General features: G+C 41.6%; 1 protein-coding gene across 3 annotated transcripts in view; it reads right to left on the bottom strand.

Moving 5' to 3' along the window:
• Window positions 1-576: 576 nt before the first annotated feature.
• Window positions 577-9,349, bottom strand: part of fam49al (family with sequence similarity 49 member A, like) — a 29,613-nt gene continuing 20,840 nt past the window's right edge. For all 3 annotated transcript variants that reach the window (XM_019275462.2, XM_019275461.2, XM_010750369.3), the window contains 9 exons: window positions 8,667-8,788; window positions 7,185-7,290; window positions 4,440-4,576; window positions 4,244-4,321; window positions 3,908-4,024; window positions 2,516-2,595; window positions 2,014-2,140; window positions 1,417-1,487; window positions 577-1,312 (listed from right to left, as the gene is read on the bottom strand). In XM_019275462.2, coding sequence (XP_019131007.1) covers window positions 1,249-1,312; window positions 1,417-1,487; window positions 2,014-2,140; window positions 2,516-2,595; window positions 3,908-4,024; window positions 4,244-4,321; window positions 4,440-4,576; window positions 7,185-7,290; window positions 8,667-8,788 — 902 coding nt within the window. In that variant the 3' untranslated portion in view covers window positions 577-1,248. The remainder of the gene's footprint in view (window positions 1,313-1,416; window positions 1,488-2,013; window positions 2,141-2,515; window positions 2,596-3,907; window positions 4,025-4,243; window positions 4,322-4,439; window positions 4,577-7,184; window positions 7,291-8,666; window positions 8,789-9,349) is intronic.

Below are 9,349 nucleotides of genomic sequence, written 5' to 3'. Positions count from 1 at the left end.
TACAAGACTACTACTAGAGTTCATCCCCTCAATCCGGCCCGCCCCGCCCTGCCTCGTCCTCGAGCCTGGCTTGATGATGTAATAAAAGCAAAAACCAATCAGCTTTGGCACTGGGTGAAGAAGTAAGTGTGCTGTGGTTTTCCTAGAATGCCTTTCTTGGATCTTACAGGTCATTCATCCCTGTTTGTGCACTAACATGAAATCACAGAATAGCCAAAAGCAAATCCGCTGTTCCTCAGTTTGAGATTTTTGTTTTTTTCCCACTGATTTCTAACAAGCTAGTACTGTGATATCTAAACCACATTAGCACCATGGAGAAAGAGAAAGAGTGAACAACATCGTTCAAGTAAAGCCAGACAACTCACAAGATGTTTTGTGCTGGAGCATATACAGCGTTAAGGGCGCACAATGTGGGTGGAATTTTTTTGTGCCAAGGAGAAACCACATATCCCATGAATGGATGGATGGATGGATGGATGGGTGGGAATAGGGATGAAGGTGAAAATGGAGGCATCCTGAAGAAGACTACTCATGTCCTTGCCTCCTTTCCTTCAGCTGCACTGATGTGTAAAAGAAACAAAACAGGTAGAAGCAAATCTCCGGAGAGTATCCATCACATTGCTTCATAAATCACCTGCGGGTGGAGATCGGTCCAGCTGAAGGAGACAGCAACTGCAACACTACATCTGCAAACCTCAAGAGCTTTAAAAACCCCTCTGGGTAAACTGAGTGTGTGAGGGGGGCACAAGGAAAGTCTCCGGGATCAGTTTAAGATTTCAGATTTCAGGGGAAAGGAGATGGCGTTTTCAAAGTGTGTGCAAAAATACTTGTCAGACTACTGCTGGAACATGAACCCTTTTTTTTTTTTTTGTACATTTTCAGTTTGCTTCAGTTCTGACCTTAAATTTTGCAATATAGCTTCCTCTTTAATCCTACTTATTTTTCATCTGCTGCTTGTGTTTCACTTGTTTTAATATATATCTATATTTTCTTTTCTGGCTTTTTTTTTTTTCTCTTTTCTTACTTTACAAAATGAGAGACAGAATGATGGACAGCTGACAATATATATAATTATTTTCCTCTTCTTATTATCAACAGGTTTTCTCATAACCTGGAGATGATTTTCTTTGTTCGTTGTAAACAAACAGGTTTATCAGCCACTGGCGTTTGTTTCCTCCTCGTCTTCTTTTTTCTCCTCCTTCAAGTGCACTCCGTCTTCCCTCCCTCTCTCCGCCGCTCTCCTCTTTCTCATTGCAGGAGGGCCCTGATTTGTTTGGAGGTGCTGTCATCATTTAGATGCCGTGTCGTATACCTGAAGAAGAAGAAGAAGTAGAAGAAGGCGACAAAGAAAGATGCTGAAATCCTTGTGTGTCATGTCTCTGTATATTTGAAACACACACACACGTTTACACACACCTCAGTGCGTTCAGAAGTCCCTCCACACTGTTGGACGGCTGCTCTTTCAGTACCTTGATGCAGCCCTTCATCTGTCCAATACAAAGACAACACAGGGTGTTAGAGAAAGGTCAGCAGCCTCAGATCCACCTCATGTCCTGCTGCTGCTGCCGCTGCCACACACTGACTCAAAAACACACATTTCTAACAGTAAATGACGACACATCTACAGATATAACGTTGACGATGCGTCAGGTTAAACCTGTGGATGATAACCTTTCTGGATTGTTGCCTGACTGATGTGAGATGCGAAAAGTTTTGTGATTTTTGTTTCTCAGACACACTTTAGGTTTCAAAGGTCAACCTCTTCAGTATTTCAAACACTAAAATTATTATCTTGAATCATCTCAGATTTACGTTGGGACCTCTTTAGGGATGTCGACCCATTGGATGAATATCAAGGCCTATAGTGAGTTTGTTGTTTTTAGACTGATTACCAGCTTTTTATATCTCATTTTTAAGTTTGGTTGCCTGTACAAAAGATCGAATAAATAGACATTTTTGTGTCTCATAATGCTGAAAGTCAAATCGCAGAGATGTGCGTCTGTTTGTACTCACATCGATTTTGGAGGTCTTGGCGAAAGCCCCAACAGGGTGAACGTGGTCATAGAGAATGATGACCCCCACCATCACCCTCATGCAGAACAGCATGGTATCTGTGTTGGTGAACCGACAACGGTATTCCCTGCGACAGAGAAAAGGAGTTTAACAAGGAGGAAATTGTTAAATGATGAACAGAGGACAGGACGGGGCACACAATGATAGACCTCTGCTGTTAGTTGAAGTGCATTGTGATTGACTTGATGACTTTTTCTTCATATAAAGACATCTAAGAATGAAAGATTAGGATTTTAAATCTAGCATGAAGGACTGTATGAATGATTTAGCGCCATTCAGTGTATTGAATTAGTGGGACAAACTTCAGTAGGCCTCTTTTGTACTCACTTTGAAAGGGCTTGTTAATTAAAACCTAAGCTTCTGACCTTTGGAGAGAAGGACAAGAAGAGATGGATTGAGGAAGGGGATGATAGAGAGAAGGGAAAGTGTGAAAAGTACTCACGGAGTCTCCAGCATGACACGACACACACAGGCCATGGTGCTCAGGCAGTCTGTGGTGTCCTCGATGGGCAAGGTTTTATTCTGAAGGAGGGAGGAAAAAAGGAAATCAGTAGAAGAAGACAATCCCTCACTAACAAATGCACAATGTCCTGTGTAGTGTATGCACTTGAACAAAATGTTCTACCACAAGATGGAGACAAACTACATGTGCAGTTTAATTTAAGGTTGGTAAGGCGACTTTGCTAAAAGGCAGTCATGACCAGCCTGTCCTTTAAATTTTGCACGAGTCTCTGAAGTATTGAGGTGTAAAGTTAGAAAGGCTTCCTCTACACTAAAATAATGTTTTGACAGCAGCAGGAAGGAGATTGTCATGCAACAGTCCAGCACAGGCACCTCAGCCTCATATCAGTACCACTGCTAAGGACAAGTTTATATATATATATATGTTATATATAATGTTATTTACAAAGATAGCTTTTAGATTAAATCTTTATATGGTGAGTTAGATGTAATATATTTAGTCTGACTGGACCATGCAGCCATTTTTCTCACGTTACAGTTTCACTCTGTGCTCTTTGAGCTTTTAATAGCAGACTGTTTGCTCTCGTCTGCATGTGCCCATTTAGCACAGGACGCTTCGACATTGACCACAAACTGTGTGATGAGTAAACACGAGTGTCGCTTGGGTGATCAGAAGAGTAATGTGGTTTTTTGTCAGTAGCATTGCTTTGTTACAAAGAGTTCTGGAAATGTTTTATAAAGCAGAAACTCTCTCGATCGAGTTTGGGCATTTAATTTCTGAACTCAATAAACAGAGTTTTGATGAGCATATAAAATATGATTGCATTGTTTCGGATTAAAGGTTTAGGTTGTAGGATTTAGGATTCAATTGGATGTAATCTGCCAGTTCACTGCTATGTGCCACTAAATCTTACACATGGGACCTTTGAACGGCTCAACGTTACAATTAACAAAATATTGTAGTTTAAGTACAATAACCAGCCACAACTTTAATTCCACAATAATGCATCAGTAATAATAATCCAATAATCTAATATATTATTGTGTAACACTCACAGGGACCATCTGTCTGCATTAAGTACATTTTGATGATAATACTTTCACTGACTTTGACTAGTAATGGTCTACAAATAAATGATCTCAGTACTCTCTCTACCACTGCCTTTAGATCCCCAACCATCATCTAAGACTACCTTGAATGCTCCCTTGATTTATTATTTAGATGCCATTTTCATGTGACCTTTGCTTGATGCTCAGCTTCCCATAACAATAATTAAAACTCTGAGAGTTAAATCTGGGCTCTCGCTCTTTGTGTTAACAAGGTCTTGATAACTCATATATGGATCTTAATGGGAAAGAATTGGAAATCTACCTCTGAAACAAACTTGGTGGTGGCGTTACTCAGAGTCTTCAGCATTGGTGTTGCTTCAGCGTAGAACAGGGACATCCGATTGGCCATCTCGTTGTTCACCTCGTTCTCCGCTTCCAGCTGTGTGCCAACAGAAAACATCTTTAATCAACTACACCCTGTCGAAAAAATCACGTCGTCTAGTAATGATAAAGCCAATCCTGGCTTTAACTTGAATGGCAAATGAAATATTGCATGTACATCTTTGTGTTAGGAGTAGAGGAACGCCTACTCTTCAGTCGTTAAAGTGAAGCCATGCTGCTTAAAACTGAACATCTGATCATGTTTCCAAGGCCTCACCTGCTGGTTGTTCAGCCTGTTCCTGCTTATAGTCCTCCTGTAGTAACTGAAGTCATTCTGAATGGCTGGATTTGTCATCTGCATGGTGAGAGAGGAGATGATTTAGGTTTTCAAAAAGGCAATTCAAGGAAGATATTGATTTTTCATGACAGTAAAGGCCGAGGGTTGTAATTAGACCAAGAACGATTGCCCTCACCTTTAGTTCATCAAAGCTGAGTGTAAAATGAAGGATCTCAGCAAACTGTTTGGCCAGGGCCTGCTCTCTCTCCAGGTGCTGCATGGGAGCGTACGGCGGGCTGGTCAGCGCCTCTAGCAGGCTGCGCAAGGCATTCTCTGCAAAAATACTTAGATGTCAGAAATGTATTCGCACAAGCTTGAATCTGCATGTCACACTGCTGCTGTGGATGCTTTTATCTCCTCATGCTGCTGTAAATCTCTGTAATCTGGCCTGGATCTGAAGTCTCTTTCATGTCGCCAGATTTAACAAAATGCAGCAGCAGCAGCAGCAAGATTTAAACTGTTTCAAATAAAAGAAATCACTTCACTCCAGTTCTGTCACCTCCTCTCTATAGTGGGATCTGGCCTCAGGCAGCATAACAGACCTTTGGATCCCCTCCGAGAGCAGGGTTCAAGTCCTCAAAAAAGGCTCCTTCTGGCTGGGATTTAACATTTAATGTGACCTGAAATTTACCATTAGAGGCCTCAGGCTTTGGAACAACATGTCTGTCACACTCTTAAGCTCTTTTTGTTCCTAACATTTTCAGTTGGGGTAGTGGTATGTGGCTGTAAGGATGGTTCTGTTGATTGGGAGGTTTGAAATATCTCAACACAACACTTCACGGATTGCAACACAATTTGGTACAGACATTAACATTCCCCCCAGGATTAATCTTGATGACTTTGGTGGACCCTTAAGAAGTATTCCACTCATTTAGCATTGCACTCCTATAATTGTTGGACTCACAGTGTACAGGATTAAAATCAATGCAGCAGATGCAACTTCTGGGTCTGAGTGAGCGGCACAAAACACATAAAAACTCGTCTTTTCTGGTTTGGGCCACTTCTAATCAACCTATGACAGTTTAGACAGAGATTTGATGTGTTGTGCTCGTAGCAGTTAAACATGCTAGATTTATCATTGTAGCATTTATGTCAAAGCTCTGCTGTGCCTACAGCTTTGCAGAGATGGTAGTGTAGCTGTTCAACTTATTTCGCCAAGACGAAATGTTGAGCACAAAATTAAACGAGTTGATAAAATGGATGTTTTCAGTGTGGAAAAATTAGAAAAGTTTAAAAAGAGGTGGTTTCATTTCTCAACCTATTTCAGTCTCATGCATCACCGAGACACAATGACTGTAGTCTCTTCACGACACACTGGACTGAACCTGGAGAGTAATTGTGACCTTTTCTAAGGTTCAGCAGTTCAGCAGTTCTAATTTTGCCCTTGGTGACCAAAGGCTTTAACAACAAATCCCACTCTACAAGACAAAATGAACATTGACTGTAAATTGTACTCCATAGAGATCACACTGTGACCTGAGCATCCTTGTGGACACCCTATAAGTGAACCTACATATCCACTGTGTCACAAACGCTGTTGAACCTAAGCCTTTTCATTGCTTTTCTGCCTGTAACAAATCAGACACCAGAGCTGGACCTCAGAAGGTTGTATGTGGTAGTAATGCCTCAGCAGCAAAGTCTCCAGAGGCCCCATCCCTTCCTCTGCATTAAAAATGTATAAGAGCCTTCTATAAATACAGCACTGAAGTGTTTCATCTAAAGGGCCTGGACAGAAACCCACTCTCCCTCCTGCTGTTAGCGCAGAGTGCACAGTCCCTATCCCGAGCACTGATTCCAGAGGGTACATACTGACAGATTGGATGAAGAAATACTGCAGTTGTTTACTGTATGGGGGGCCTTTTAACCCCTGCTTGCCCCCATTGATCAAATACATAAATCAGTAGGTGGTGCTAGGGGCAAAAACAGTCAGAATCTTCTAGTTTGTACACTCCTGGTCCTTAAGATTTCATCTCTTTCTCTTCATGAAGAGGGCAGGCATGCAATATCTACAAGATATCTGTTGTACTGTATCTCATGGATACATTAGTGCTGATACATTATCATTAATTATTAGTTAGCCCTCTTTTTATGGTAAGCCGAGAACACAATGTCCATGAGATCGAAGTATTATTGGAAGGCAGAGCAGAGGCGGCAACCGAACTATATTTCTCTGCTCATACTTCTCTCTCTTTCTCTCCCTGCTGGACGACCATGTACCACTGTTTCCCTAGCAACGGCTGCCTGGCTGCTTGGTCAGGATGCTGCAGAGATGGCTGAGAGGACATCATCATAGTGTGTGTGCATGTGTGTGTGTTGAGGAATGCAGCCAGACTGAAACTGCATACAAAATCACAATGGCAACACGGTGTGAAACAAGATGAGCTTGCCTGTTTTGTCACCTTAAAACAAATCTACCTCTTATTTAAAGTTATGCAACGACACACATACGTTGTGGTTAAAACATTGTTCTCTTTACCGCATTTGTCAGGGTCACAATGCGTGCATAATGTACAACAGTAGCTGTCTGTCACATGTCTCACATCCTTTAACTGTTGAATAGCTGCCGTCTACACTTCTAAGATGACTCCGAGGCGTTTACAGCTTTGTCAGAATAGAACAAAGGCTCATATTTAGACATAGCAAAGAGGCATGAATGTGAGTGATGTTTCTCTTTCTGTTTGCACCCGTCACCTCATTTTCTACTGCTGCCACATCCTGTCATGCACCTATTTGGAAGCCATATTCTTGCTTTTTTGATAACTAAATTTGGATTCATGCTATAGCCTCTTTGCAGATATATTTCCACACCTGTAGGGCCACAAGAAAGTGTGTTAAATCATCCGAAACCACTCTGTAGACTGTATATGATAGCCATGCTCACCCAGTCGGAGGGAAAATTCGTAGAAGCGCTTCAGTTTGGCCACCAGGGGACAGACTGCGTTCCAGGCCTTCTCCTGAAGAGCGAGGTCGCCTGGATTCTGGATGGCCTGTGGACAAAAAACACAGTTACCGTTAAAAAAAGATATAAAAACTACCCCATCTTCCTAAATCCTTAAAGCAACGCTTCAGTTGAGTAACTTTTTCACTTTCAACTTCCATACTGTGATTTCAGTTCAACAAAAATGGAGGTATCTGTACCAAATGTCCTTAACCAGCTAAAGTTTTGATTTATTCACGTGACACATAAAACACTCTTAATGACATTTCACTGTATTATTTGCAATAAACAATTAGACTTTGTAGCTACATTAGCCAGAAAGTGGGAAAATAATTTCTTAAAGGACAACGCTGCTGTTAGTCTATATTTATCTTGAATCAGCTACATATGACTTAATCTCTGAATACTTTCCAACCTTCTACCGCTTCTGTGCCACTCGTCTTCAAAGCCCATCTGTTCCTATTAAAGATGTACATTTAAAAAAGGGTCACAAATGTATAGTTTGTTTTTGTTTTTTTAAAAAGGCTCACTGATTTCCTCAAACAGCTGAGTGCTGCAGATTCAGCAAATGTTACTCAAACAGGAGTGCAGTTGTTGGGGACTATTTTCAGCCCTGAATAAATCCAAATTTTCTAGTGAGTGTTTACAGCAGGAGGAGAGGCCATGTTAATCATAATGAAGGAATGTGTCACCCGGTGCAACGCTGAGACACATTTTTGCACAAAAATGGAGATGAACTCTGATTACACAGCTAATCGTTGTTAGTGTGATCGATTTATTGCATGTTTTGGACTTTTAATGGGATTTATTATCTTCTGTGCTCCCTTGACAATGACACGCTTTTTCAAAGCTGGATGCTTCCATGCCATTTTTTGAATTTTTCTCCCTGGTGGGATTAATTAAACATAAAATATTCCTAAATGTCAGCCGTGGCTTCACAGCCCTACAGCAGCTAAGATTTAACACATGTTAAAAGGAAGGAAAAAAAAAACATAATCAAGCTCATAGTTTATAAAAATAGAGTCTGCCTAAGTTTCTGTTCTTAAGTAATGCTTCCAAGTCCTCAAGGTTAGGAAGCAAGGAGAGGAAACGATTCAGCACAATTTGTTAACAAGTAGAGCAACACCAACAGCTGAGCAATCAGCAGCAATCGTTCATGCTGCAGAGGGAGGGGGTAATGTAACCTGAACACGCTACAGACCAGCATACCAGCTTTCTAAAGGATGATGTTTATGAGTCTTCCATAACATGGCTACCAAAAACAACATATTGCATGAGATGTTTGTTTGAAAAAATACTTTCACACATTTCCCCCCGTCTATATTTACTGCACGAGTTCACTACATGTCAGTACTCCACTCTGGCATCACACACTGCGCTGCAGCTCGACTGTTCAGCCCTTATTGACTGCTGCTTAATGCTCACTTCTCGTATCTCCTGTCCCGCCCCATTGTAGGACTGCAGCTCGGCTAGGATCCCATGAGCCTCCTCCAGCACAGCGCTGACCTGGTTCCACACGGCTGTCTCTGCCTCTGTGGGCTGGGCATCTGGGAGGGAGGAAGAGTGGGAAAGAAGAAGCAGAGAGAGAGAGAGTGGGAAGTGAAAGTGTGATGTAAAGATGAAAGAATTGACAGGAAGTAGCAGAAAAAAAAGGGGGAGGAAAGATGGATCGGAGGGTAAAGAAAATGAGAGGAGGAGATTTGAGGAGAGAGGAAGGTTAGTGACAAATGAAGAGCTGATAAAAACCTGAGATAACTAATTACACACTACATGGCTGCAATAAAAGTAAAATGTTCCCTACAAGTGAAAATGACTGCGTTTCATCATGTTAGTGGACATTGCAGCCGTACACATCTAAGGTCAAAATCTGGCCAGCAAATGGATGATCCAATTTACCCACCATAGAATTATAACAAGAGACCTGCAAGCCACACTCTGTCACACGGCGAGGTTTGATTACAGTCTGTGGTCACGCAGACGTTGACAGTTTCACTTCAGGAAACTATTTGGATGAGGCTGTTAGAACTGATAGTTGAACATTTCGATGCCGTAAAAAAAGTGCCTCGATTGCACCGCATGGAGAATGTCTCTGACTCCTGAACTTTAAT

Source organism: Larimichthys crocea, chromosome XIII (genome assembly GCF_000972845.2).
Source record: "Larimichthys crocea isolate SSNF chromosome XIII, L_crocea_2.0, whole genome shotgun sequence".
In the NCBI taxonomy this organism is placed as follows: Eukaryota; Metazoa; Chordata; class Actinopteri; family Sciaenidae; genus Larimichthys; species Larimichthys crocea.
This window is presented reverse-complemented; position numbering and strand designations above follow the sequence as displayed.